Genomic DNA, 23,590 nt, shown 5'->3' on the forward strand with positions numbered 1-23,590 from the left:
AAACAGGACACCATTAGCGAGGTATAAAAAACACACCCGGACTTATTCTTTATAAGATTTCTTTGAAATCAGCTGCAGCCGTTGTTGTGCTCTAATGCATCTTTAAACAGGAGTAAAGCTGTGGTGACTCACCCACAGGCTTGGGCACAAAGGGGATGCAGGCCGTGCAGGCAAAACCCTCGTCAGACGCCTCCTCCACCTCATCCTCAGTGTACAGACTTTCACATACAGCATGCACCCATCTGCAGAGAGGGAGAAGAGGGGGATAAGGGGATGAAATGTAAGGGGAAAAAACAAATATATGAGGATGAAGACAAAGTAAGATCGACAGATACAGAAAGTAGGAGAAGGAGAGATACTGAGGTGAGGAGAGAGAGAGAGAGAGAGAGAGAGAGAGAGAGAGAGAGAGAGAGAGAGAGAGAGAGAGAGCGAGAGCGAGAGAGAGAGAGAGCAAGAGCGAGAGAGAGAGAGAGCGAGAGCGAGAGAGAGAGAGAGCAAGAGCGAGAGAGAGAGCGAGAGAGAGAGAGAGAAAATGCAAATGACTGGCACAATCCAAAGATATAGGACACTCAGTATTGAAATCATAAAATAAAAACCTCCCGGGAAGATTTTGTAATAGAAATGCGCATACATAAGTCACATTTCCATGTTTAAATATAACCTCTGTGAGCATGAGCTTGTTCACCTCTTTGCGCAAGTGTGTGTGTGTGCGTGTGTGATTGTGTTAAACTCTGTGTGAAAATGTGTGCGTGCGCGTGAGAATGTACCGTTACCCTTTGTATGTGTGTGTGTGTGACAGAGTTCATCTCTACGCATGTGTTCACCTCCACGCGAATGCGTGTGAGTGTTAGAGATAGAGAGAGAGAGAGAGAGAGATTCAGAGACAGAGAGAAGGTGTACATTTGAAAAAATGTGTGTGCGCATATGCGAGAATATGTGTGCACGCATGAGAGAATGTGTGCGTGTGTCTGTACGCATGACAGTGTCTGTGTGTGAGCGTACATGAGAGAATGTGTCTTGGTGTGTGTGTCTTGGTCCTGTCACAGTGCTGTGTGTGTGTGTGTGCGTGTGTGCGTGTGTGCGTGTGTGCGTGTGTGCGTGTGTGCGTGTGTGCGTGTGTGCGTGTGTGCGTGTGCGCGTGTGCGCGTGTGTGCGTGCGCGCGCGCACGCTGGTGCCGACCTGTCACAGTGCTGGCACTGGAGCAGCAGCTCCTCCTCCTTGAAGTTCTCCCGGCAGACGGGGCAGGTGACCAGGCTGGCACACGGCCCGCAGTGGGTGTAGTTGTTCTGCCACTCGCAGTGGAACCCCGGGGAGCTGGCACCACACTGCATGCAGCACACACACCTGCCAGGAGGGCACACAGGAGAAACACAGAGCAGTGAGGGAGAGGGACGGAGGGACGGAGGGACGGAGGGACGGAGGGACGGAGGGATGGACTTCTCATTTCCTTTTTTTATTCTGTTTATCTATATTTTTTGTATGCGGTTTATTTGTATTCATATGCAAAGAGGAGGATGACCCCTATATCATTTCACTACAATGTGAAATGCATGTGACAAATACAGCACTTGAGCTTGGAAAGGCCAGAGGCGGCCTGGATATCACTTTGTAATGACTACAGCACAGTCTGGCTACATTTTCAGCAGGGTCACATGAAGTGTGGGTGGGCCCATGCTACAGGCAAGGCAGAAATCCCTTGCCAGGCCATGCCCTCCTAGTGCCCACCTTCACCATTGCTTCTAGTCAGACCAAGAGCAATACAAATATCGTTTCTGAGCTCCCAAAATATCAGGAACTCCTCCCACGTTCTCGGGAAGCAAACAACAATAAGGAAATCAAGGGAGGCGAGTCAACCATGCCTTTTGGGAAATGTTAATCGTTATGCTCTTGGTCAGACCAAGTCTCGAAGAGATTTGAAAGTCGATGATAATCAGGCTAATAAATCTCATGAATCCCACAGAAAATGCATGTCTGTCAGGGTCATGAGAAAAAAAAGGTCAAAATTACTATTCGACAACTCCATAAAACCCACATAGTGGGACCATACGTTTGGCTTTGCTGCATGTCCTCATGTGCGCAGCGCATGCATGCTGATGGAGACACCTTCACATCATTATTAGGGGCCAAGCAGCGAAGCTGGCGAAGGCCCCTATAGTGTTAACTGGTATTCTTATTATTACGTTGACTTCTTTCCTCTCCTTAGCAAGTCTATGGCAGCCCATAGAACCGTAGGTAGGAAAATGCTGTAAATTGGCACACACATTTGGGCCAGTCTCAGCATTACCCACAGCAATTTATAGGACCCCAGCCCCAACGCTCTAGCGCCACCAACAGGTCAAAGTTGCAGGTACATTTCTGCTTGTAACTTTTGAACCGCTGGGCCAATTTTCATAAACCTGGTATCCCTGGAATCCTTGGGCCAAGACGAATCCAACGCACCCTATGACGTCATTTTCCGCCTGGATAGTTTTCCCGCCATTTTGAATTTTGTAAAATTCAATAAAAATGCTATTTTTCCCGCAATGTTTGACTAATACGCCCGAAACTTGGTATGTAGTATCTCTGGACTGAGCTACACATGGGGTCTCAAGGAATGTTTGATATCTTTTATCATTTAGCCGTGACAGCCAATCAAAATTGTCGTAAAAGTGGCAAAACAGGAAGTGAGGTCATATCTCAGCAACCATTTGTCGAATTAGGCTAGGATTTTTCACACGCATAGTAGTCCATCCCATGACCTACCACAAAAAAAAATCAGATCCCCAGCTCAAACTCTGTAGCGCCACCAACAGGTCAAAATATTAGCTACATTTTTGCCTGTAGATTTTACATCATATGCCCGATGTAAAATATATTACTATCACTAGAATCCTTGGGCCAAGCCGAATCCAACACACTATATGATGTCATGTCAACCCACAGGAGAAAATCTGCCATTTTGAATTTTGTAAAATTCAATAAAATGCTACTTGTCCCACATTTATTGTCAGAATGACCTGCAAAAAGGTACAGATCATCTTCAGACTGATGGGCATCAGGGTATTCAAAGATTTGTTTATACCTCTTATAGTTTGCCCGTGACAGCCAATCAAAATTGTCGTAAAAGTGGTGCAAAAAGGAAGTGAGGTCATATCTCAGCAACCATTTGTCAGATTCTGCTGGATGTTTTTTTGCACACACTCTAGTCCATCCCATGACTTCCCCCCCTAAAAAAATCGGATCCCTAGCTCAAACACTCTAGCGCCACCAACAGGTAACAGGAAGTGAGCTCATATCTCGGCAGCCTTTTAACGGATTCAAACTTAACTTGGTTCACATGATCACACTCGCCTCCAAGGAATGCACACCAACATTGGCGAGATTTGGGCCAAAGGGGGCGCTGCAGTTCCTTCTGTTGCCGTGGCGACTTGGGCAAGTTTACTGCTTGGCCCCGCATTGCTGCTTGCAGCTATATTTAGTCAAAAAGTTTGCCTTTGACAACTGTGAACGTCAGGATTAATTTAGAAGTAAAGCTGCAAAAACAGCTGCCAAGGTGAGAAGTTGAGAATTTTATTTCGCGCATGTGTTATGAATGAGCTGCCATTTCACTGGGAGAGCAAAACCACAACCGACACACCCAAGAAGTTCATCACATTAATTATGACAGCTCTCTGCTCTCAGTATTCTCAGAGTCTAGAAAGGCTCCCTCCTCCATTATATATGACTTCATACACGAGAACAGACGACATTTTCTCAAAAATAATCTGTGAAAAAAAATCAATAAAAAAGACCCAACTAAAACCAATTTTATAGGGCCTACTTCATTCCAAACAGTAAATCGGAAGCCCTTTCAGAAAAACAGCTGACGAAAAAAAGGAAAACAAGCATCATTACCATTTCTAACTTCCAATGAGCAGATTTTTTTTTTAAAAGCCTAAATAAATAATTAAATCAATCAATCAATCAATGCACTTACCCACCAACCAACCCATCCATCCATCCATCCATAATTAAACACAATTTGACTCATTTTTTGGCCCTACTTCACCCCAAATAGTAAGTAACTATTTCAAACAAACAACTAGGGATAAAAAAAATCAATAAACAAATAGACCCAAGTAAAGTCCCATTACCACTTGCACTTCCAGCCCCCTTTGGGCACAGTGGTAAGGGGCGGGTCCAGGCAGTAGGTGTGGTAGCTGACGTCACAGTCGTCGCAGAGCAGCAGACGCGCGGGGTCCGAGGCCTTGCCACACACCTCACACACGATGCACTCCAGGCACCGCCAGCCCTTACGCAGCATCATCTTGGTGATCTGGGGGAAGAGAGAGGCAGGCAGGGATCATCAGTAGGGATGCACCAGACCACTTTTCACTTTCGCTTTCCCTTTCCCTTTGTACTTGGTATCGACAAGAGCAGAAATTAATGTACTTGTATCGGTTTTCAAAACAGATACTGACACTTTTACCCCCAACAACATACAATGAAAATAAATGCACACTGCACAGTCTTGCTTTTTCCACCTGTGATATTGGCTTTATTGTCCATTCACATGCAGATTTAAGTGTTAGCATATGTATGAGGAGGCGCTTTTTTACCATGCTGCTTTCAAGTCGACAAAATGTGACGAGATTAATAATGGCAACATCAGTGCCTGGTATAGGAAAGTGTTTGTGGAGTATTTGAGTATAATGAGCAAGTATTGGGGCCCGATACCAATACCAGCATCCCTAAACATCAGTTAACCCATTAATGCCTAAAACACCTGTTAAAAATGCCTGCTAAATGCTGAAGAAATTTTTTGGGCAAAGGTACTGTCAGCCTATAAAAAACTGAATATCTCAGTCTCTAAAGCACATAAACACACATGATATAAATTGAATTTAAAAGTGTTGCTGTAAATACGTCCATCTAAAAGAATAATTATAGATGTACCCAAGCTTATTCACTGAGAGAGAGAGTTCAATGGTTGAGTCAGGGCTCCAGACTAACTTTTTGCACTGGTTGCACTGGTGCGCCTAAATTTTTTTTTTAGGTGCACCAGCACAAAATTTAGGTGCACCCAAATGTTCACCCCCCCAACACACACACACGCACGCACGCACCCCAGCTTTATAATAATAATAATAATAATAATAATAATAATAATAATAATAATAATAATAATAATAGGCTAATACAAAAGCAATAGGCCTTATAATATAATAATAAGAAGAAGAAGAAGAATAAGAAAAAGAATAATAATTAATGAAATTATTATTAGGCTATTTTAAAAGACCTGGAGCCTTCCATGTGCTAGAGGCTTCTTCCAAATGTGCTCCTCAAAAGACATGACAGTAGGCTACATAACTACCACATCCTGGCTACAAGTAGGCCTAAGCTAGCCTAAGCTTTAATTTTCAGCAATAGGCTACACACAAGCACAGATATGGATGGATGGATGGATGGATAGATAGATAGATGGATGGATAGATAGATATTTTTCAAACCCTGTTAAAAATGTCATGATTTTTAAAATCATTAGACACTAATAGCCTATGTTTACAGGTGAATTGGGTTTTGTATTTCCCCATTTTTGAGCGCTCTCCCTCTGCATGATGATTGGGTATCTATCTTAGCAAGCGCTATGAACAGACACGAGAGCACAATTTCGTGCGCGCTTCTCCCACCTATCTCTCTCGTGCTGTCTCAAGGTGCATGAACGATGGCTTGCCGACAGATATTCAGTTTGGAGTCGCTATCAAAAAACTCTCACTGAAGTCCCGAGAGACTAGCCTGTCACCTGTTGTTTGGCCAGCTCTCCTCGCGGTTGAAACGGACCATTAGTTTACAGTGGTATCCGAGGTGAATTGGGTTTTGTATTTCCCCATTTTTAGCGCTCTCCCTTTGCATGATGATTGTGGTATCTTAGCTAGCACTACGACAGGACAGCACAATTTTGTGCGCTCACTCCCTCGTGCCGTCTCAATGTGCATGAACGATGCCTTGCCGACAGATAGGCAGTTAGGAGTCGATATCAAATAACTCTCATAGAAGTCCCGACAGTGTCACCTGTTGAATGGCCAGCTCTGCACGCGGCTGAAGCGGACCATTATTATCTGCGCACCCGTCTGCGTTTATGTGATCAGTGGCTGATGTTTCATATATCCTCAAGCCATCTCGTTTTCCCCCCGTGATTGTAACCCTCTCGTCCGTTTCAAAACTCCCCTGGTTGAGAACACAAACTCGCGAGCACACGTGAACTCGGATAGTTTAGCGAAGTCGAACATTTTATTCTGAAACGTCGGGCTGCCTCAGCGAGAGGAAGGGGGAGAAAGATAGTTCAGCGGAGTTGAATGACGCATTGACACGTTTTATTGTGTGATGGGCCAGTTACAGTAGGCCTACTGCAGAATGACTATTAATTGTATGGCCATTAAAATGGGTGTTTAGCATTGGCAATTAATTTTGTTCTACTGATGGCTGGTCGCACCGGTGCGCCTAAAAATATTTTTTAGGCGCACTATGGGAAAAAATGGGCGCATGTGCGACCAAATTGGTCGCACTCTGGAGCCCTGTTGAGGTGTTTTCTTAAGCAGTCGTTCTCATGGTGTTCATTGGATGACAGTGTGCTTGCATGCAGTGCTTGCTGATTGCTTACCTTGCTGTTGACGCAGTATGGATGGTAACACTGGGCACACTGAGCACAGGCCAGCAGCTGGCCTTCCGTCCCCTTACCGAAGCTGCCACACACCACACACATGTCCTGCAGGGGGAGGGAGGAGAGGGGGTAGAGATGAGGGACAAAGTGGCAGTGGAGGGGTAAATTAATACCTGCTCAGACAGCAGTGATGGCTGATTATTCAGATTCAGAAAACTTTATTAATTAATCTGTGGGCAATTAAGTTTGCAGTCCCAGTCTCCATCAATCAACAATAAATAGTATAATAAAATAAAAAAGTTAGAAAAATATAGGGGTCTTTTTTATGGGCTTTCTGCCTTTAGTGCAGATAGGATAGTTAAGAGCAACAATAGGAAGTGAGTGTGGAGAGAGAGAGTGATTGGGAAGGGTTGGGAAATGACCCAGGCCGGATTCGAACCTGGGTGCCCCTGGGCATGCAAGCCCATATGTGGGGGGCTTAGCGGACTGCACCACAGTTCCTCCGCGATTGATGATTATGATTGTAGGCATGACACAGGAGGTGGACATTCCAGCATTAGAAAGATAAATCTTTTGACATACCAAAGGAGCACAAAATGTCTTGACATTTTCGCAATCCTTTTTTTATGTTTACCCATTGAGGAGGGATTATATATACACTGGCTTTTAGGTTGCCATTTAGTGAAATGATCAGTGTGCAGTTCACAGACAGAGCAGAGACCGTAGTTTTCATCTCCTGAGAGCTGGGCTCTTCATCTGTGATAACGATGATGATGCAACATTGTTACTGACCTGCAGCAGGACAAATTTATCAGTGTTTGAAAAGAGCACCACGGTGTTCTGCATGGTGTCATCTTCCTCCTCCTCCTCTTCCTTGCTCGGTCCAGTGTCTGTGGTCAGTGTACTCAGCTGGAGAGAGAGAGAGAGAGAGAGAGAGAGAGAGAGAGAGAGAGAGAGAGAGAGAGAGAGAGAGAGAGAGAGAGAGAGAGAGAGAGAGAGAGAGAGAGAGAGAGAGAGAGAGAGAGCGCAAGAGCGAGAGATCAGGTTTGGAATCAGCACACACAGAGTGAGTGAGTGAGTGAGTGTCTTAAACAAGCACAGTGTAACGAAATCACAGCCTTCCCCCCCATTACAGCAGCTGACCAGAAATCCCCTCTCTCAAGCGAACGCGCACACGCACCAGTGCCGGCAGTGTTTAGTAACCAGATCTCCTGTTGAACAGGTGTACGTGTGGAGAAAGTGCTATGGACAGGTGTAACGGCCACTTGAGAGACGAGGGACAGGTGTGCTGGGGACAGGTGTAGGTGTGCTGGTGGTGGTCTAACTGACATACCAGTAAGGCATCAATACATGGATTTTCAGAAAAACACTGAGGTGCTGTTTCCACGTAGCAGGATATTTTTTGAACAGGGTATTTTTTTCTCCTGTTGAGGTGTAAACGCAACATGTGGATAAAAATAAATCCTCCATTGTAACAACAAATGCGTGTCAGACCCCTAAACAGGATATTTTTTGTCCTGCTTTTTATACCTGGGGCCTCATTTATCATCAGTTCGTAGAATGTGTCTTACGAGTGAAATTTAGAATGTCCGCAAGTACAGAAAAATCGGGATTCATCAAACGTGCGTTGGCTGCTCCTACGCACGTGTCTGCATGATAAATCCCACACCTTCCAAATCACTGTGCACGCGCGCATTCTGGGTAATTTGCATCCCGAAACGCCTCCAAGTAACCATATATGGTATTAAAATATATTCAAATGCCATGTTAATTCGAAGGCGCCACCCTGTTTGGACACACATGAACACACGCGCCAGTCGAAGTGCTGGCGGGAAGTGCGGAGATAGAAACATTTCCGCGGCAGAAGTGGAGGTCCTGTCGACAGGAGGACAGTGTTTCAAAATAAGTAATAGAAGGAGACACACATGGACGAAAACACTGTAAAATATCACACTGTCATACTCCGTTGTCATTCAAAGCAAACTGTACCTTGCACGGTCAATATTATTTGCAATTTCGTGATTCTTCCACTCGCACGCATGCATGGTCTGAGGTGTGCGTAGATTTAGGGACATTTCTGCGTTCAAGTACATGTTCATAAATCCCACACTTTACTCAGGAATGATCGCACGCACGCTTTACGCACAGATCTGTGCCTAAGAACGCTTGATAAATGAGGCCCCAGGATTTTAAATGTCTGCTACGGGGAAACGGAAGGCCAAAACCAATGCAAAACCAATACAACCAGGAGAAAAAATATCCACATATAAAAATATCCAGTTACGTGTAAACGGCACCAGAGAGTCATCCCAACGGTATTGTTCAGCATGCAACTGCCGTTATAGTTGATATGTGAACGATATCATTCATTAGAGTTAAGCACTAGAATTAAAACAATATTTAAAGTTATAGTTATCGGTCTAATCACTGTTGTGGGTGTGAATGGGCCTTCACAGGTGTAGCCGTGCTAGTGGTTGGATAACCAACGTACCAGGAAGGCATCGATGCAGGAGGCCATGGCTTTTAACCGCGAGCGCCCCCTTCCCCGTCCAGTGCCGCCGCCACCACGAGGGCGCCTCCTCCCTGGGAAACCGCTGCCCCGGCCCTGGGGAGGGAAACACGGGCCAACACCACAACGTTACATATGCACACAAGACAAGAAGAAAAACACCATTCAAAATGTGTGTGTGTGTGTGTGTGTGTGTGTGTTTGTGGTCATTTCAGGTTGGAATTTATTCACGAAATAAAGTGATCATAGTTGGAAAAAGAAAAGAAAATAGCCATAAGTACTCGGCAGGATTTTATCTATTCATGGTCCAACATGCATGGCAACTGGGAAGTCTCACAAGGTTGCTTTACAAAACGTATTCCAAAGGCCGATTCCTGTGTCTGTGCAGGGTTTTGTTCATTCAAGTCGAAGTGCTACCTATCACTCTAACGCTTCAAGAACACTTCTTTACAATTGCTTCAGGTATTCAGGTGATGGTCCCCTCACCTACTAAAATACCAACAACATGGTGCTCACTCAGGAGTGCTGCTAAACTGATTTTTTTAATCTCTGAAAGCAGGTGCTCTTTGTATCAAGGAAAGTAATCACAAAAAAGTGAGATCAACCTTAACTTCAATGGTTGCTATGGTCTCGGTCTTGCCAAGGATTTCTAAAGGCACACGTGAACGGAACACATGTTTGGGTCAATGAAGTTGTTGTAGTAATAGTAGCACACGCAAAGGGGATGCAAGCCCAACTAATACCACTATTGTAGAGATTAAATGTTCTCATTTGCTTTTATTGGATTATCTTAAAAGATTATTTGTTGCAGTATATTAATTACCAATTACTAATTCATTTCTGGGCATTAGCTATGGTTGTACCACCTGACATCTGAGCTCAAATAAATTGAGCAGTTTAACTGTCATGGTCCTCACCTGTCTTATGGGGGGCGGTTCAAGTTGGCGTGTTATCTAAACGCATTGGCATCATGCCATGTTGTGCAGAGAGATTCATATAAAGAGCCTTTAAAGGATAACTTCTGCCACTTCTTTTGACATTGTTGTAATGCATTGTTTGGCAGTTGTAATGCTCACCCTGGCAGTACCTGAGAATTTTTTTTTCGTCAGCCTTTTCCGAAATCCTGGTCATTGCAATGGGGCTGAGTATGTTTACATTTCAAAATACACATCTTGATTTGTTCCCAATAACATCCAAAAGGTTATGCAACATCAGCAGACAATTAGCAAACAGCGATTCCTTTTGGGACAATATTTGGAGTAGGCCTACTATGTTAAGAAGGTTATTAATGTAAACAAAGTCTGCCCCCATTAGAATAGCTCAGATCTCGGAAAGGGCTGAGCCAAAAAACGCAGCATCACTGGGTACTGACAAGTCAAGGGTAGCGTGAAAGATAACATATTGGATCAACATATTGAAATTGGCCAAAGTTCTCCTTTAATGTTTAACCGTCGTGGCTCTCACCTGTCTGATGCGGGATCGTCCCGGCGAGCCTCTTCGCCTCACCCCTTCGGGCTTGAGCGGGTCGTAGGGCAGCGAGTCGTCCGTCTCCTCCGTGAGCAGCGAGTCCGAGCGCAGGCGGCCCGACGGCACCATGCTCATCTCCGAGTCCGGGTCGGCACCGTCACCGTCGCCACCAGACGCCCCGTGGTGGGACTCGTGGTCCAGGAAGGTTCCGGCGGCGTCCCCGTGGCTCATGTTGGAGGCCTCCCCCAGCAGGAGCAGCTCGGGCTTCAGGCTGCCGCTACAGCCGCCCTCGGCCTCCAGAGGGTCCACGCGCCGCTTCTTCTTCACGCGCCGCACCACCACCTCCTCGTCATCCTCGTCTTCATCATTAGTCACCGCCGACGTCACCACCGCACACTCTTCCTCTTTCGCAGACGATGTGGCCTCCTCCTGCTCCTCCTCTTCCTCCTCCACGGCCACCTCCTCCTCCTGCTCCTGCGGGTGAGGCTCCTCGTCCTCCTCAGACTGGCCAGGCCTGTGCTCCTCCACGGGAAGTGAGGGAGTCGCAGCCTCTGGTTCAGCCTGCGTTGGCGTCGTGCTGACAGTGGTCGCAGGTTCCGACACAACACCTTCTTTAGAACCCTCGACGGGCTCCTCAGAGGGTGTGGCCTCATCCGTCTCCATGGCTACAGGCTCCGCCTCCTGGGAGTCCGTGGGAGGAGTCTGTGGGCGAGGAGGAGACTGACTGGAAGCTTCAGCAACAGAAACAGCAGATGCAGCAACAGTCGTGCTGTCAGAGGTTTCCTCCTTGGTGGCCTCCTCAGTGTCTGGCACCATAGGCTTCACCTCCTCCTCCTCCTTCTGTTGCTCCTTCTGCTCCTCAGGCTGCAAGTGCTGCTGCTGCTCCTGTTGCCGTTTGTGCTCCTCTCCCTGCACTGTCACGCTCTGGCTCTCCGTCTCACTCTGTGCTCGGGCTGTGCTGTCTGCCACATGGCTCTCTGTGCTCGGCCGGATGGGCTGGCACGCTGCCTCTGCCTCCTCCATGTGTCTGCTCTTGTCCTCCTCCTCCTCCTCCTCCTCCTCCTCCTGCTGCTGCTGCTGCTGCTCTCCTCCTCCTCCTCCTCCGAGGCTGCTGGCAGCAGTTAGGCAAGCGGCTTCCTGTTCAACGCTTCCACTTCCTCCTGTTGACAAAAGGCATGACAGTTAAACTGCGCACTTGACCTTCTCGCAAGGACACAGGGGGGGCTTCTCAAACAACCTGTTGCTACACTCACTGCAGAACCACGCTTAAGATATCGCCATATATCTTTCGCATTTCCATGCAACAGAATTTTTTGATTTAAGGGGAGTGATTCACCACAGATAAGTTATTGCGTCGAGGATTATGACTCGAGTTTTGATAGAGCCAAAAAAAAGGAACGGCACTACTGCAAAGATATGTTTTATCTCTTCCCATCTGCATTCATATTTTACTTGGAGACCAGACAGACAGGCACATTATTGTATAGCCTTTTCACTATACACTATACACAGAAGTAGGTGAAAGGGACAATGTAATTCAATGAAACAATGTTCAGTTTAGTGCTGTGTGCACAGATATTGGATTGATATTGGCTGCACTGATATTACAGATATTGCTTTTACCTGAAGCCTCAGCGTTAACGGACGTCTCGTCTGTCGTAACTGGCTGCTCCTCTTCCATTGGAGCCTCACTCTCCAGAGCAGGTGCAGCATCAGCAGTGGCCTCCCCGTTGACAGGAGCCTCAGAGGGGGCTTCACCTCCCTCCTTCACCCCCTCCTCCTCCTGCTGCTGCTGCTGCTGCTGGAGCTCCTCGCTGACTGAGGCCTCCTCTGCTGGGAGGACGCCACCCTCCTCCTCCTCCTTTTTGGGAGGCTCAGTGGGTAACTGCTCCTTCTCCACAGAACCCTCAGTGGTGTGTTGTTGGTCTTCCACAGGGGGTTCTGCAGCAGTGTCCCTTTCCATAGGAGACTGTGGCGGTGGTGGGACCTCCTCAGTGTCCACGGTCACCTCACAGGGCACCTCCGTGACCGTGACCTCCTCTGTCAGAGGTGGCACCACCTCCTCCTCCTGCGGCTGCTGCTCCTCCATGATCACCTCCTCCACCTCAGTAGCTCCCACCACCTCCTCAACCTCTGTGCCTGCAAAAGACGACACAATATGCTCACCACCGCTGAACGCCTCATGGGTCAAAAAGGTATTTGTATACGCTGCGTTCCTAACCACAGTGAGAAGGCCAGACCTGTGCCATTGCACTGTTCTATATAATACAGATGAGTTCAAGCTTAAATGACTATGATTTAATTCACTTTATTAATTCCATTTTGCCTTGTGTTTTCCTTTTTTTAGGTAAGGATATTAAGTCCATGTTTTTATTTATGGACCGGTCTGCCCATGACAGAACCTCCCTCAAGCCTCTAAAAAAATCAGGAGTGCATTTCCGAAACCATAGTTGCTAACTATGTTACTTACTATCTTACTTTGTTGTTTGCAATGCAATTTCCCATTGTCAATTACTACGCTTTCGAGAAACACAACCCAGACCGAGAAACAGAGATTAACCCCCAAAAAGCCACACTCACCCAGCTCCATGGGCACCTCCTCCTCAGTCTTCTCCTCCTGTGCGACTGGAGCGGGCACTTCTGTGGGGGCCTCAGGAGGAGCAACTCCACACAGCACACACACCGTCTTCTCCTCCGAGGAGCCGATCACCGCACACTCCCCGTGCACCCACCTGCCAGGTCCCAAACACACAGACAACCCTGAGTCAGACTAGAGAGTAGAGTAGAGTAGAGTAGAGTATCGTTTATTGATCCCAGAGGGAAATTAAGGTGCCAAGTAGCATACACACATAAATAAAGACATTACCCACAAGACATAATACACATATTTACACATAAAATAATCATATATAGCTTACTGTTGCATACATTTTGCCAAGGCATCTCTCTCTAACACACACACACACACACACACACACACACACACACACACACACACACACACACACACACACACACACACACACACACACACACACACACACACACACACACACACACACACACACACACACACCAAATATAAAGTGTAAAAGTCCACAGTGTTAACATGTGCCTTAGCCAAGTGGCACATAGAAGCCAAGACAAAGTGTTCATAAAGTGTCCAGGAGTGTCCATAGTCTCTCTGCCTAGTACAATGTCCATAGTATTCCCTGGAAAAAGGATGGGGGGGGGGTGTCGCCCCCTGCGTCACTACACACACACTCTCTCTCACACACACACACACACACACACACACACACACACACACACACACACACACACACACACACACACACACACACACACACACACACACACACACACACACACACCAAAACACACCCCAAAACACCAAAAGCTGCTGGAATGGTGCCGTCTGTTGAAGGGCTTAATCACAGTAAAAACGTAATAATAATAATAATAACTAGAATGGGCACTCGGTAGAGCGCAAACCTTCGCCTACGCCACTTATTTTTTTCTGGCCATCTTCAAAGTGTGGGGCATAACATTCTCCAAATTTTGGTGTCAGTTTCATTTAAATCGGACCGGAATATCGTAATATTACATTTTTGGCCCAGTCTTGACCTCTTATTCAATTCAGCATGCACACGTTCTTCTGGCATATAGTGCTTGGCAAAGAAAGAAGTTTTTGACCTTTTCGTGACCTTGACCTTGACCTTTGACCCAATCACTCCCAAAAAGTAATCGGTTGTTCCTTGGGTCATGACCAATCATCCCACTAAATGTCATAAAAATCGGCTCAATTTACGTTTTGACTTTTTTGTGACCTTGACCTTGACCTTTGACCCAATCACTCCCAAAAAGTAATTGATTGTTCCTTGGGTCATGACCAATCATCCCACTAAATTTCATAAAAATTGGCTCAATTTACGTTTTTGACCTTTTCGTGACCTTGACCTGGACCTTTGACCTTTGACCCAATCACTCCCAAAAAGTAATCGATTGTTCCTTGGGTCATGACCAATCATCCCACTAAATTTCATAAAAATCGGCTCAATGTACGTTTTTGACCTTTTCGTGACCTTGACCTTTGACCCAATCACTCCCAAAAACGAATCAATTGTTCCTTGGGTCATGACCAATCATCCCACTAAATTTCATAAAAATCGGCTCAGTTCTGTCTGAGTTATACGAAGTACAAACAAACATTTTGACCTTGACCTTTGACCTTTGACCCAATCACTCCCAAAAACTAATCGATTCTTCCTTGGGTCATGACCAATCCCACAAAATTTCATAAAAATCGGCTCAGTTTTGACTGAGTTAGACGAAGTACAAACAAACAAACAAACAAACATATTCACAAATAAATACACGGCGGGCAAAACATAACCTTCTGGCGAAGGTAATAATAATAATTAGTAGTAATTAATAGTTAATAATAATAATAAAAACAACAGTATACATCAACACTAGTAATAATAACAGTGCCCTTATCTGTAATTGTGCCTTAAATTTCATGTTCGTCAGTTACAGCAGCAGTCCTTCCCACACTGCCCTGTGTGGTGGGAGGGGTCTGTGTGGGTACAAACTGCCCTGCGGGGGGTGGGGTGCGAGGTGCATGTGTGTAACAACCTGTGACAAGTACTGCACCTGTGCAGTGGGTAAGCTGTGTGTGTAGGGCTGTTGACAGCTTTGGCTGGGCTCAAGACAAAGTAATTTGAAAGGGCCCCTCACCCAATGTAATGAGAACCCAATTCCGCCCCCCCACCCTGGTCCCAGGACAACTGTCCCCTTTGCCCCCCCTGTCAGCTACCCTGTGTGTGTGTGTGTGTGTGTGTGTGTGTGTGTGTGTGTGTGTGTGTGTGTGTGTGTGTGTGTGTGTGTGTGTGTGTGTGTGTGTCAAAGTCAGCTTTACTTTCAATGTGACTTCAATGTGCGACTTTTCTCACATGCATTTATCATACAAAGCATGGTCTCTTGCGTAGACAAAGACAGGACAAACTTTGAAATCCACGACGGGATAATATGTAAAGGTGTGTGCCTGTGTGTGCGCGCGTGCTGACCTGTGGCAGGTGCGGCAGCGGTGTGGCAGGGTGTCTGGAGGCTCGCTGCTCTTGCTGCACACCCCGCAGACGGTGAGGCGGCGCTGCTGGCAGACGTCACACACGGCGTAGCTCTCGAACCACTGGGCTTCCGCTGGCACGCTCAGACCACTTACGCCACAGTCACTGCACAGACGACACCTCTGCAGAGCACAGACACAGAGGGGAGGGAGAAGGTGAGAGAGGTCAGTTATCACACCAATATTAAAAGTCTATCGGGTTGAGGGAGAAAACTGTCATTACGTCGATACTGATAGTGGTGTGTTTTGTATGCGTTTTCATATGAATTGCTTTACATAAGCAAAACTGAAAAGCTTTTTCAATTAACTAGAAATCTACGCAAAGCCAAAGTATTATGCCATCTTCGTTCTAATTACCACTGCTAATTAATCGCTGCTAATTTAATTCAAAACGTGAACCATTTTATACTTCTACATCTGGCAGCAAAAATGAGCACTACACATCAATTGAATACATAGGTTTCCCGTTTACAAACACTTGCACTGTGAGGAGGGGCAAGATGCTAAGCAGCCAACCACATGAGCTCGTTTTTTGAGTGACAGCAGTTTACAACAATCAGAGGCTGAAGAGTGCAGAGCCAGGGGTGTTTACAAACGGGCCCATGTGTAAGACCAGGGGCTGTTTACTCACGGAACTTCCTATTAGCCACAATTGGCTAACCCTAACCACGGGACAGTGCAAAATGAATGGGTGTCAATGGAGTTTTTTACCATTATAATTTTTGTGATTTTTAATAAATTTTTGTCCTGAAATATTAATATTAAGTTCGAAGCTAGAAATAATAAGACCCCATTTGAGTAGCGTTTCGATTATTTTGCGCCACTAATTTATTATATACTGGGTCACAAAGCTCAATTTTTATGAGGCCAAACCCATAAACATTAGCACGATGCTAGCGAGTACAGGTTGAAATCTTCTAACCAGCTGTAAAACTACACACCTGAACGATTTGTCAATACAGCCTATTGTTAAACAACAGTCAAAGTGCTTACCAGGAATGTTTTGTTGATAATATTTGTGACTGGAAATGGCAGTAGCAATGTATTTAGCATGGGTTCCCCTTTCCATTCCATACATTTTCCCACATGAAGGACTGGCCTACGCTCGTTACTGCAGAATGCATGCAAAGCTAACTGGCTACAATGGGAACCAATGAGACTGAGCCTTCTCCCCTGTGTTCTAATTTCTCTGGTAAGACAATGCGGAGAAAGCTGGGACATTTACCCGACACTTCCAGGAGTCTGGGGGTACGGAGTCCATGGCTGGCTGCAGACAGAAGGTGTGGTAGCCCTTGTCACACTCCTCACACACCAGCATCTTGGAGTCATCTCCCGGTTGCCTGGTGGAAAAGAGACTGAACGTTACTATAAAGGTACTCAGAGGGCGCAGACCTCCACGGAATGTCATGGAAGGTCCGATTCCCCACAGATCCTCAAAAACAGATCAGTTTCTGAAAAAGAGTCCGATTCTAATCTTTCCTGAAAATGTAATCAAAATCCACCCATAACCTCTTGAATTAGGTTGTTAAATAATCAATAAAATAAAGAAGGGCAAAACACAACGTCCTTGGCAAACATCATAAAAATGCATGAGAGGAGATGTCTCGATTTATATTCTGACAACTACAGGGCCAGAAATGAAATAGATCATTACGGGGGAAAAAATGCTCTAGAGTTATTATGAATGCACCAACACCACCTTTTTTGAGAAACCAAAAATAGCTGCTCAATACATTTAGTGGGTCAAGTCAAGTCATGAATGTAAATATCTTATGAGCCCACGGCATTCACAGATGCATATAATTAAATCTTTCCAATCAGATAGAGGTCAGAGGTCCATTATAGCAGAAGTCATTTAGCAGATTATTTCAGAATCTATTATAAATTCATTCTGAGTCACACTACACTACACTACACTATTGAACCATGACATCCCACACTTTGAAATGTATTACTTTTCTATATTCCACTGAAATTAAACAGAATTAAAATGAACAACACAAAAAAAAATACTTTTGCCAAGCAAAGGTTACACTTGTTTTCCCAAAGCACTACACTGGAAAAAAACTGAAAAAAATAGACAATACACACATGCAATATCAAACTGGAAAAACGAAGAATATCTGATAAACCAACGATAACGAGGTGACAAGATCTAAGTCAAGTGCAAACTGCAATTTCCCATACGCAACCTAGTAAGCTGCTAACTGGTTAGCAATGACACTTTCGGGAAACGGGGGTTGTGGTACTAAAAATTGCATGTATGATGATGATAGTGGGACGGACGGTCAACTCACCTACAGTTCTGGCACACCTTACACTCTGGACACTGCCAGCCTGAGCGCTGCAGTGGCGTGGCGCTGATCTCCAAGCAGGAGGCATGGTAGTGCTGCCCACAGCCGGTGCAGAACAGCAGCTCCGACAGCTCCCCCGCAGAGTCACACACCGCACACCGCGCCTCCTCGCCCGCTGTTACACACACACACAAATACGCACACATACATGCACATGAGCATAGACACGCATAAACACAAGCAAAACAAACTTTAATATATCCATAAACACAAGGCAGAAATCTGAAAAAAAATCCATGTCTGAAACATCCAACAAATTCATAAGTTACACCTTCTACTAAGAGATGTCAAAAGTACCTCAATTCAGAGACCATGCCTAAGATCTTCCAACAATACAACATTGAAAACATCAGAACATCAAACTGTCAGTGTGCCAACTATGAAGGAAGTGAAGTGCCCTCACCGATCTCCTCTGCCTTGTCTATGTGCTCTGGACAGAGGAGGGTCAGGAACTTCATGGACTGGAAGGAGCCGCTGGCCGCCGAGCAGGGGAAGTGGTAGAAGCGCCCACAGCCCTCCGCCTGGCACCGGATGGAGGCCCCCAGCCTCTTGCAATAGTCACACAGCTGACAGGAGAACAACAAACATGGACATTACAAAGCTAGCTGAGAACCATCACCTCTTGCAATAGGTAAAGGGCCGTACACACACGTCGCTGCTAGTTACTCGCTCAGCGGATGAAGTCAATAGAATGTCTACGTGTTCCAGCGAGTCTCGCTGTCGAGTAGGCGAGGAGAGTACAAGCGATGCGATGTGGGCGGGTTCCGAGATAAACTTATTTTATCTTCGAGCGACGCGAGTTAAGCGAGTAACCAATTGGAATGCAGAATACAGATTATTGACAGGTGACGTTGCCCCTGTGGTGTTCTGACCACCCAACTTCTGCACGCCATCACACTTTAGTTAAAAGTGTTGAGGAAAATACATACAGTGTACACCATCAAAGGCTCATATGCATGGTTGTGCACAGCACACGATCAACGTTAAACAGCGTAGGCCTACATTTTGTTTCGTATGGACGTTATTGGCGCGGACAGCGGGAACCATGACAACCAGTAAACAAAATCACCCGGAGCGAGTGGCAAGTAGGCGAGTGAGCAAGTAGCGAGTAAATAGCAGCGACGTGTGTGTACGGCCCTTTACACAGCTGACAAAAGAAAAAAAACATAGGCATTACAAAGCTAGTTGAGAACCATCACCTGTTGCAATAGTTACACAACTGACAGAAGAACAAGAAACATGGAGATTATTACAACACAAGGTCAGAACCATCAACTGTTGTAATAGTCACACAGATGACAGAAGAAAAAATAAAACATGGACAATTACAAAGCTCGCACAGAACCATCGTCTTTTGCAATAGATGCACAGTTGACAGTGGGGAAAAAAAACATGGACATTACAAAGCTAGTTCAGAACTACCCCCTCTTCCAATAGTCACACAGCTGACAGAAATAAAACATAGGCATTACAAAGCTAGTTGAGAACCATCACCTCTTGCAATAGCCACACAACTGCAGTAGCACCGGACAGAAACAAACAGCTTGCATAAAGGGCTTTTTAAAAAAAAAAAAAAAAACTATAGCACAACCGTGTTTTGCTACAATTGCCACACAGGATAGAGGAGGACAGGGAAATTACAAAGCCAGTTTAAATTTGCAAAAAAACAGCAAAAAAAAACAGCAAAAAAAAAAAACTGTGCCTTGCATAAAAAGTTCTTTTTGTAAGTGAGCATCGATGCGTGTTGTGGTGTGCCGTCTTCAGTGTGTCAATTCAAAACCATCAGGGATGAATTTGAAGGCACTTCTAGACTGACAGACAACTATGTAGCTTCGGCAGCATGCAGTCTTAAACTGGCCAGTGCCCTCAGTCAAGGACAGCGGCACGTTGGCATAAACACAGACCATTCACTGGCAAACACTGACCACCAGCAACACTGGGAACAGCAGAGAAACGGCTCCAACACTTGAAAACAGCTGGCTCATACGCGTTAAGGGCATACCTGCCAGAATGTGGGATTTTTATGGTGGTGGCAAAACAAATGGCTTTGGGGGTCAAAAATTACGGGAGAATAGCATAGACCTCATTAGCAGATTGCTTGGGATTGTCCAGGAGATGGGTCTAATGTACAGGAGGTGGGCAGCTATTGGTTGAGAGCAGGCTGAATGGGGACATAACAGCACGACGTACCTGTTGAATCCCTGAGATGACTGCCTTGTCCACGTTCTCCAGCTCGTGCTCCTCACTCTCCTCCGCCTGCTTCACGCCATCAGACCACACCGCACACCAGTGGTGCACCCAGCAGCTCCCTGTGGAGAGAGAGGGCAAAGCATTAATGCACATGTCCCGTCCCAGCAACCTCAACAACCCACAACACATTTCAGCTAAATAATATGCATAATCTTATATAACCTTACCAACAGACACTCGGTCTGCAAAAAAAAAACCCCAAAAAAACAGTAGTCTCCCATGGAAAAAGTCCATTTTAAGGATTCAGGGGGGAAAAAAAATCTTTGAAAACGGAATAATGTTTTGGACCGTGTCTCTTGCTTTGGTTCAGCAACATCCTGATTTAGGTAGGCTGTACATTGCTATTGCTATTCCTATTATGTAAATGGTGTCAACAGTTTACAATACAGACACAATGTCGCATACTTCCTGGACCACTGGATACATCCTAACAGAGGCTCATCTCCTCCTGTGCATCTAGCATTGGGCAGGGGGCAAAGTTGCCATCTCTTGAACGCTCTTTTTTTAACATTTTACAGCACAGACAGATTGTTGCCGACTTCCTGAAGTTCTGGAGAGACTAGTGGTGTCAACAATAATCGATTCAGCAATGCATCGCAGGACAATAATCAATAATTGATTCGGCAAATGTCATAGGCTGCATATTTTTTCTACTTTCAATTATTTCCGTGGGTATTTCCGAAACAAATGAACATTGAATTGAATTAAAGCACTTCAAAGCATTGAATACAGCAGGACTGATACACATGACAGCCAAAAAAAGGTTCAGTATCTGACTGCTTGTATTGCCTTATGACTGATGAAAAATTTGCCTTGATTTCAGTAGAAATGTAATGTATTGAAATGCATTGTAGAATCGGGCTGGATCAAGTTCTGTTGACTCGTTACCTCCCGAATCGTAATTGCATCGAATCGTAAGGGCAATGTCAATGCACACCACTAGGAGAGACATCACGCCATAGTGTAGCAGAGGCTCGTACCCGTGTCGTCGAACAACGCGGCCAGACAGCTGGAGTCGGAGAAGCCGATGGAGGACAGGTCGTCGTTGCCGGCCTCCAGTGGCGCGGCCTCGGGGAGCTCCAAGGGGGGCCGGTCGGGGGAGGGCCCAAACCGACGCAGCTCTCGCTGGCCGTGCAGGCTACGCTCCACACAGTTGCACAGAGCGCAGGCTTTGAAGCCCTCCCTGTGGACGGGGGAGGCAAGGGGGGAGGAAGGGGGGGGGACAGAGCGAGGGGGGGGGGGGGGGGGTTGGAGGTATTAATAAAATATCTCTACTATTTAATTTCATTTTAACACCACATGACTTTACAGTGCAGGGAACCAAGCCTACCAATTGTAATTTCTCACTGTGCCATTTATGCGCGAACACTTGTTATTATGCCACTATGTTGTTACACCATGGAAAAAAGAATTATTTTTCCTCAGTAGAAACTTCCAGATAAGGTTACAGATGAATACATGTTTTACTTCACAGTTGAGGTCAATTCTAAAACAAAAATGGCTAAATATTCTCTTTTGCACTCAATCACCTCACTGGGATATAATTGCACAGAGATGAAATATACAACACATAAAACGTTTAACATGGAAGGTTCTGTTTTTAAACGGCAACACCTCCAAAAAGTAGACGTGAATCAATTCCATCAGCCTTGAGAGAGTTTCTGCATCAGTCGCAGAAATATGTCTTAAAACAGTAAGACAGTTCCTTTGACAGGATTAACGGATGACATAAAACTGATGTCGTCTTTGACAAATACAGCTGCTGAAATTCTGCAAAGAACGTCATGATGAATAGATTCCATTTCAGTTTACAGCTTCACTTTCAAGCGTAGAATATAAAAAAAAACATCTTGACAGTCAAAACTTAAGTCATTCATTACATCATTGCTAAATGTTATGTTCACAGTTTACCTTATCTGACAACCAATATACCTGAAGCGAAAGAAATAAAGAACGCAAACACAGACACATAAATGCAAAGTACTCCCTTCACATCCACTCATGACGAACGTTGCAGGCCAGCCATTGCTAGAGCGCTGGCCTTTAGATCAGAGGGTTGCAGGTTTAAATACCACCCATACCAGCACCTTCACCCATGGCTGAAATGCCCCTGAGCAAGGCACCTAACCCCACATTGCTCCAGGGCAATACCAATGCCCTGTAAATGACTAAGTCGCTTTGGACAAATGCTTCAGCTAAGTGTAATGTAATGTGCTGCAATGTTACATGGTTAGATGGATACAGGTTTGAATAGATGGTTACAGGTTCGAATCCCATCCTGCCACACTCCATGGCTGAGGTGCCCTTGAGCAAGGCACCTAAACCCACATAGTCCCAGGGCCAGTAACCAATACCCTGAAAATAACTCGGTCTCTTTGGACAAATGCTTCAGCTAAGTGTAATGTTTCGTTCCACAGTTCCACAGATGATGTTAAAGTGTGCTTAGCTTACACAATTGTGCTGGAGATCTCCACAGTAGTGTCTGAGGTGTCCCCTGTGGTGAGAGGGACTCGGGTCTCCCCCTCTGACAGGACGCTTGGGTTCGAGGGGGCACCATCATCAGCTGAGGGGGGAAAAAAGATGGTGCATTACTACGACTCAACACTGTTTTTATTCAGTCTGTAGAACTATAGCACTCTGGGGTGAACTGTGTTGTGCTCAAATGTTCTGCTATTTTAATAAAAATGATTTAATCACAATTCGATTATCATCCACGTCACTCATTACTTGCTATACAAAAACATTCCACACTGGAATGTGCAGGTCACAGAGATGATGAATAGAAAACAGTAGATATTGCTCACATCTACTACGCATTGGCACGGTGAATAGGGCAACCAAACATGAATAGGCAAGTATGCATGGTGACCCAGGTTTATATCCGGCCTGGGTCATTTCAACCTTACACCATCTCTCTCTCCCACTCTCTTCCTGACCCAGTCTTCACTACTCTACTGCCCATGAAATGTATACTTCATATACGACAAATAAAAAAACCTCTGCCTTTACTTAACCTCTGCCTTTCATTCGATGATACTAAGTACAACACATTAAAATGAGAATGAATGGACATGTTAAACATCCGTCAAAGGCATCTTATGTCATTCATCAAAGACTTGCAACATGATCCCTTATTATCACACAAAAGTGCTTCATATAATGATTTTACCCCATATGTGTACAGCAAGAGAAATCAAGTATTGGACATCATAACATGCCTCACAAACAGTACTGTACCCCTTGATTGCAAACAAACAGCGAA

The 23,590-nt window shown here is 45.4% G+C and overlaps 1 protein-coding gene across 6 annotated transcripts in view; it reads right to left on the reverse strand.

Annotated features, from left to right (window-relative positions):
• Positions 1–23,590, reverse strand: part of kmt2d (lysine (K)-specific methyltransferase 2D) — a 71,161-nt gene that overhangs the window by 42,963 nt on the left and 4,608 nt on the right. For all 6 annotated transcript variants that reach the window (XM_063208638.1, XM_063208639.1, XM_063208637.1 and 3 more), the window contains exons 3-18: positions 22,780–22,891; positions 21,309–21,511; positions 20,269–20,387; positions 18,482–18,644; positions 18,022–18,193; positions 16,950–17,064; positions 15,666–15,847; positions 13,177–13,328; positions 12,220–12,735; positions 10,594–11,756; positions 9,112–9,225; positions 7,413–7,529; positions 6,621–6,725; positions 4,114–4,295; positions 1,181–1,345; positions 133–242 (exon numbers count right to left, since the gene is read on the reverse strand). In XM_063208638.1, coding sequence (XP_063064708.1) covers positions 133–242; positions 1,181–1,345; positions 4,114–4,295; positions 6,621–6,725; positions 7,413–7,529; positions 9,112–9,225; positions 10,594–11,756; positions 12,220–12,735; positions 13,177–13,328; positions 15,666–15,847; positions 16,950–17,064; positions 18,022–18,193; positions 18,482–18,644; positions 20,269–20,387; positions 21,309–21,511; positions 22,780–22,891 — 3,690 coding nt within the window. The remainder of the gene's footprint in view (positions 1–132; positions 243–1,180; positions 1,346–4,113; positions 4,296–6,620; positions 6,726–7,412; positions 7,530–9,111; positions 9,226–10,593; positions 11,757–12,219; positions 12,736–13,176; positions 13,329–15,665; positions 15,848–16,949; positions 17,065–18,021; positions 18,194–18,481; positions 18,645–20,268; positions 20,388–21,308; positions 21,512–22,779; positions 22,892–23,590) is intronic.

The sequence above is a fragment of the Engraulis encrasicolus genome, chromosome 10 (genome assembly GCF_034702125.1).
Source record: "Engraulis encrasicolus isolate BLACKSEA-1 chromosome 10, IST_EnEncr_1.0, whole genome shotgun sequence".
Taxonomy (NCBI): Eukaryota; Metazoa; Chordata; class Actinopteri; order Clupeiformes; family Engraulidae; genus Engraulis; species Engraulis encrasicolus.